This window comes from Corvus brachyrhynchos, unplaced genomic scaffold, assembly GCF_000691975.1.
Source record: "Corvus brachyrhynchos isolate BGI_N302 unplaced genomic scaffold, ASM69197v1 scaffold200, whole genome shotgun sequence".
NCBI lineage: Eukaryota > Metazoa > Chordata > Aves > Passeriformes > Corvidae > Corvus > Corvus brachyrhynchos.
This window is the reverse complement of record NW_008236184.1, coordinates 4,315,199-4,321,531: the sequence shown is the minus strand read 5'-3', so window position 1 is coordinate 4,321,531 and position 6,333 is coordinate 4,315,199. Positions and strand designations below refer to the sequence as shown.

The 6,333-nt window shown below is 44.4% G+C and overlaps 1 protein-coding gene across 1 annotated transcript in view; it reads right to left on the bottom strand.

Annotated features, from left to right (window-relative positions):
• Nucleotides 1-6,333, bottom strand: part of MAP1A (microtubule associated protein 1A) — a 52,152-nt gene that overhangs the window by 7,261 nt on the left and 38,558 nt on the right. The window contains 1 exon segment of the mRNA XM_017738106.1: nucleotides 7-6,333. This exon segment is cut by the window's right edge and continues 13 nt beyond it. Coding sequence (XP_017593595.1) covers nucleotides 7-6,333 — 6,327 coding nt within the window.

Below are 6,333 nucleotides of genomic sequence, written 5' to 3'. Positions count from 1 at the left end.
ACTCTTTCCTAGCAGAAAGCTTTCAAATTCAGAAGAGCTATCCATCCCTCTGCTCTCTACCCTTGGGCCCTGTTCGTATTCCTCTGTTTGTTTGCTGGAAGCAGATTTCAGGTATAGGGCTTGCTCTTGGCACTCAGAGGACACTGCTGCACTTGGATAATCTGCTACCCAGAAATGGGATTCCTTTGTGGATTTTTCATCAACCTCTCTCTTTTGTGAAGAATCTTGTCTTACATGGCACATTCCTGAAGCTTGCTCATCTCTGTCCATGTCTGGCACGTCACTGTAACCAGCAACATATGTCTCCACAACAGCAGCTGATGCAGTTGTCCTACTTCCATATTCCTCTTGCCAGCCTGGACCAGAGGGAGAAGAAGCAGTAGAGCTGGGTGAAAGGGACTCCTGACACTTGCTCTGCAGGAAGGGGTCTGAGACAGGGAACTTGCTGATGGCTGAGATGTGTGCATAGATGGTGCCTGCAGCTTCAGCAGGGCTGTGCAGTTTAGACTCCTTTTCAGACTTCTCCTTAGCACCTTTTTCTAGCTCTGAGTCACTTGCACTTTCTTCCCCTCGACCTGCTTTCTCATAGTATGTATCTTTGGGATTTGGGATTTCAGATTTCAGGGACAAAGATACCTGCTCCTGGCTAGACAAAATTATGTTCTCATCTGGACAACCAGCATCCATATAGGTGGATGATTTCCCTTGATAAAAGGTGTCAGTTGTGACTGTGGGAGAGGCAAATGCTGCACTTGCAGATGACGGGTGCAGTGCAGAGTCCAGTTCTCCTGGCAAAGCAGAAGACACATTCAGTTTTTCCTGTCCTTCTGATGTCTTAGGCTTCCCTGTTTCAGACAAGGGCAAATATCTTTCATGGATGTCTCTATAGTCAAAGACTGAATCTGCTTTATCTTTAGGGGATGCTGGAGATGACAACTCCTTCTCAGCAGAGGTATAAAGGCAGGACTCTTCTTCCTTTGCAGACACATGAAAATTTTGACCTTTTTGAGAGTTCAGTGCTGTCACTGGCACCTTGTCAGTGTGACCTGGGCTGTGTGCACTCATGGCTGTGAAGGGGGAGGGTCCCACTCCAGACACAATTATCTTCTCATAGATGTCAGCATACTTGAAACTTCTTTCATCAGGGTACGGAGTTGGTTCTCTTTCTTCTGGCTCTTGTCTTGTGGAACTGTCATCATCTCTCTGTGTGCAGATCCCTTCCTCATAGGAATAAGGCTTAGGGGAGCTCCTGGAATAGGTCTCTGGAGGATACACCTCTTGGATGGTAGCACCCACAGCTCCAGCACAGTCCACAGCATCACTGCTTTTTTGACATGGGCCTTGTCCTGGAGGGGAGTGTGCACCTGACACCTCAGCACTCTCTTCTGTGGACTCTGCAATATATTCTGCTGGTCTTGTAGATTGCAACAGAGTAGATGCTGCTGCTGTCTGCTCATTTATTCCCATTGAGTCATACAGACCCTCAGTGGATTTGCAGTCATCCTCTTGCCTGCTATCTGACTTGTATTTGTAATCTATCTCCTGATACAAATCACTGACGTCCGATTTCTTCTCAGCTGTCTTTGATGGGACATCCTCCCACAAAGGTGGCTTGCACTGATCTAACTTGCAAGGTGTCTCTGCTCCTGGTGGTGCCTCAATCTCCTTTCCTGCTGCAGGCAGGGGAGATGTCGTCAGAACTTGGTCTAGTGACTTTGCATAGCTATCTAGGACAGCTTTCTCATCATCTAAGCAGGAGAAATCTTGTTTAGAGGTCAACAACAATTCTTGCCCTTTTTTGTTTCCAGTTAAAGCTTTGTCCTGATTTTCCTCACCAGAGACATACTGAGGAGATAGAGGAGAATCTTCCCTTTGTGTTCTTTCTGGGACAGTGATGTCAGCAGTAACCACATCCACTTTCTTTGTTTCTGACGTAGGTTTGGCACTCTTCTGTGTGTCTTCTTTGTAATCAAATGACTCCATCTTTAAACATTCAGTTTCTGCTTGCAGTAGCATGGGTTTGTCTTCAGCATGGTGAAGCTCCTCTTCTTCCTCATTGGGTAATTGCCCTCCTCTCCCACTGTCTCTCCCTTCCTGAAGATACCCAAATGCAGAACCCCATGCTTCCTTTTCTGCTCCTCTCCAGGTGTGGCTTCCAGGCACTGCAGGAGACAGGTTCTCCTCCTTTCCCATTTTAGGAAGGGATTTTGTTTCAAATTCTGGTACCTCATCCAAGAATGTACTCTCCCTCTCTTTGTCATATATCTGCCTCCTTCCCTGAACAGGGACCTCTTCTACCTCTTCTGGAAACCACACTTTCTTCTCAGAACTTAAATCTTTCATGCAAAACTTATCCATTTCTGGAGATTTTTTTTCTTGAGTTTCCTTGAACCCGCAAGATTTTATATCTTCAGTAGAAATGTGTGAAGATATTTTATCTTCACTTGGGCTAGACTCTGTAAAATGGAAGCCCTTTGCATCTGGGGATACTTCTTGAGAGTCCAAGCCTACAGTTCTTCCCCTCAACAGGCCCTTTTCTGATGCAGAAAATAAACTGCTGTCATCTGGAGACATTTCTTCAGTTGAAGAATCTCTGGGTGACATGTCTTTAACTGAACTACTTTCTGGGCAAGGAAAAGATTTTGATGCTTCTTTCAGTTCTTTGGCAGAAATTTCCAGTGATTTTTCATATGTAGCTGGGCTCTGGTCTGTGAAACCTATGGATTTCACAGCTTCTGAAGGGAATTTGTCAGTGCATTTGGACATAGTTTTTTCTTTTGCAGATATCTCTTCTGTGAAACTAAGAGCTTTGATGTCTTCTGGGGAAATTCCTTTAATAAAAACATCTGAAGAGATTTTCCTGCTGGAACTCTCAGTGAGAGAAATGGATTTGATCTCTTCTGGGGAAATGTCTTCAACTGAAACATGAGAAGATTTCTCTTCTTCTGAGGTGTCTCCTGTGAAATACAGCAGTTTCCCTTCTTCAGCAGTAACTCCTTTAGAAATATCTGAGGATTTTTCTTTACCAATACTTTCTTCTGTAAAAGAAGGTGATTTGATGCCATCTGGTGAAAATTGCCAAGATCTGTCATTTTTAGATTCGCTTTGGCTTGTGAACTGTGGAACATCCACATTTCCTAGAGAAGTTCCTGTGGTTGCAAATGGCTCAAAGGACAAGTGTTTCGAAAGTCCTGTTAAGCTTTCTGCCATGGTTTTAGTTCCTGGCTCTTTTTCTGGTTTTGTGCTGGCACGGTGCATCTCGGGATGCTCCTCGTCCTCCCCAATCACGACCGTGTCTTGCTTGTGGTAAGAAAGCCAGGGCAGCTCCTCCCTCCTCACTGGTTCTTCCTGTACCTCCTCCTCAGGAGACACTGGAACATCACTGCTCAAAACCAGTTCGTGCTGCACAGGTCCAGGCACTTCTCCTTTGTGTCTGGATTTAGCCACAGATGCCTCATCTTCTCTGAGAGGTTCACCCTTGGCTCCCTTCACCACAACAGAAGTTTGGCCTTCCAGTTTCTTGGCAGCAGCATCTGTTTGTTTTTCAAACAGATCTGAATCTACCGTTTCCAGCTTTTCCTCCACTGGAGACTGGTGGAAGGGTGTGTGCCCTGCACTGGTGGGGCCAGATGGAGTGGGAGAGGCCATTTTGACTGTGCTGTCATCAGGACTCATGCATCGTTCTTCAGCCTCTGCAGAGTCAGCCTGGGAAAATGGTGCTTCTTCAGTAGATAAAGGCACCACTTGTGTGGGAACACTGATTATCACATTATCAGGGCATCCTTGAGGAGCAAACATGGGGGCATGGGGGTAATGCCCTCTGAGTTTCTCAGGCATCTCAATATTTGGAGTCCCATCTTCTTCATCTTCTTCATCTTCAGCCTCCTCATGAGGATCCTTTTTTTGAGTTTCCAGTTTCCTCTCTCCTTCTGTTAATGCATGGAAATCTTCAGGGGGTGGAGATTTAAAGCATTTGTCTTCCTCCAAGGATGACGTGGGAGAAATTGTGCCAGCAGAGGGAACGTAGTCAAGACCTTGGGTCGCTTCAGTCCGAGAGGAGGGCATACTGTTTCCTGTGTCCAGAAGTAAAGAGCTTTTCCCAGTCTCTTCTGTTTGTGGTGCTGTTATGGATGCAACAGATTGATCCTCTGCTACTGATGTTGCAAAAGATGAAAGCTTGTCACATTCAGTAATGGAGGTAGCAGAAGATATGTGTTCCTCCTCAGCTAGAGGTGCTGCCACAATGTTTGTAGGATACGCCAGGATTTCAGACTCCTGGCCAGCATAGCCCTTGGCTGAAAGGTCAGCAGGAGGCACGGCCTGTATTCCATGTACTGCTTCAAAAGAGCCAGGATGGTCAGGAACAGAAATGTTATAGGCACTGACATCATACTTCAAGTGTGGGATCCTTTCTTCCTGTTCATCATGTATTTCTTCATCAGAAATGGTCTGCTCCGTTTCTGAATAGCCAGGGATAGTTTCATCTTGGATATAGGAAACATGTTCTGCTGTTGCTCCTGGTGGGACTGGCAGGCTGCTCAGATATGACTCTTCCTTTGTTACGTCCTTTCCAGGTAACTTGGTTTTCTCATCCATGAAACTAAATTCTCTTTCCTTCTCTGTAATGGTAAACAGTTTGTCCTCCCTATCATCCTGATTCAGCCCATAGAAGTCTCTACTCTTCTCCACTTTCTCCTCTGCTTTCATGTGCTGTTCTTCCTTTTCTTCCAGTTCTGCCTTTTCTATCACATCTTCTCTCTTTTCCTTCTCATCCTCTTCCTGTGCCTCAGTCCCCTCAATATACTTTCCACAAGTTTCTGCTTCTCTCTGTTTTCTGTCCAAAGAGATTTTCTCCTCTTCCTCCTTTTCTTCCTCTCTGAATGCTGGTGGCTGAGCACCCTTTGCCAAGAGGTCTGTATGTGATGGCAGGTGTTCTTTGTCAGGAAATAGCTGAATGCCCTTGCCCTGCTCAGCTTCTCCCTCCCAGTATCTTATGTCACGGTTTTCATCGATTGTTTTTCTTTCATCCTCTATTTTTTCAGCATGACCTTCCCTCAGCTCCAGCTGATGGACTGCCATTTCCTCTGCTGATGGTTCTTTTTCCATATCAGTAGTAGTTACTCTCTGCTCAGGAGTCTTTCTTTTTAAAATCAGATCCACTTCGAGGCAACTCTGACCAGTCATATCAACAGAGTCTTTTATCTCTGCTTCAGGTGCTCTCATAATCTTATCACTAGCCTCCATATCAGACAGTTCTTGAGTCAACTGCAAGGCCCCTTTCTCCTCATGCTTCAGTTCCTCAAAGTCCTTTGTAAGATCTTCTGGTGAAGACAGGACTAACCTCTGTTCCACTATGGATGTCTCTCCTGGATCCACTTCTACAGGTGCCTTCTCCATTGGTAATGTCTTCAGGTCAGCAGGTACCTTTTCAGGTTCTTTTTCAGGTTTTAATTTGATCTTCTCAGTTTTGACTCTGCCTGGAAGTTTTGCCTTGTACAATGTTTTTCTTACTTCTGGGGTAAATGGTTTCAAGTCTGGTTTAGAAATTTTTTTGAGCTCTGGTTTGTTTTCTTTCTTTTTATCATCTTTCTTTGAATCTTTTTTCTCTTCTTTCTTTCCATCATCTTTTTTTAAGTCCTTTTTCTCCTTCTTAATCTCTTTCTTTTCTTTGTCTTTCTTCTCCTCTAATTTGGACACTTTCTCTTTGAGATGCTTTTTTCCAACCTTGTCTTTTGCCAATTTTCTTTTCTCAGCTTTGAGAGCATCACTTGTTTCTGTCTTTATCTTTTCAGGTTTGAAAGGTTTCTCAGGAACTTTCTCTGTGTGTTCTTTAACCTTTTTCTCAATTTTAGCATCCTTTACAACTTCTGGTTTTACTTCCTTAATCCCCTCCTCAACTGCTTCTTCTTTCTTGACTTGCTTTGTCACAGATGGCTTGGGGGAAGATTTAAGACTCTCTTTACTGTCAGTTCTTTGTTTAATTTTGGTCTGCTTCAGCACAGGTGGAGGTATTCCAGAAGTGATATCTTTCTGAGTAGCCACTGGATACCTCAGAAAATCCAGGTGCTTGAGCTTCTCAAGACCTTCCAGTATCTTATTTTGAGGAGCATTTCCAGGAAACAAAACCCTTACAATTTTCTCTGTTGGGCTGGCTGGAAGCCATACCACTAGGGCTGTGATGGATGTGAGATAGGGAACAGAAATTTCACCTTCTTTCCCACTTGCAAGAATGATGCCAGTCTTTGCTTTACTATTACCAGCCCACTTCTGCATTAGAAACTGCATTTCTTTACTGTCTTTGACAGGGTTTAGTATATACATGTCCAGCTTACC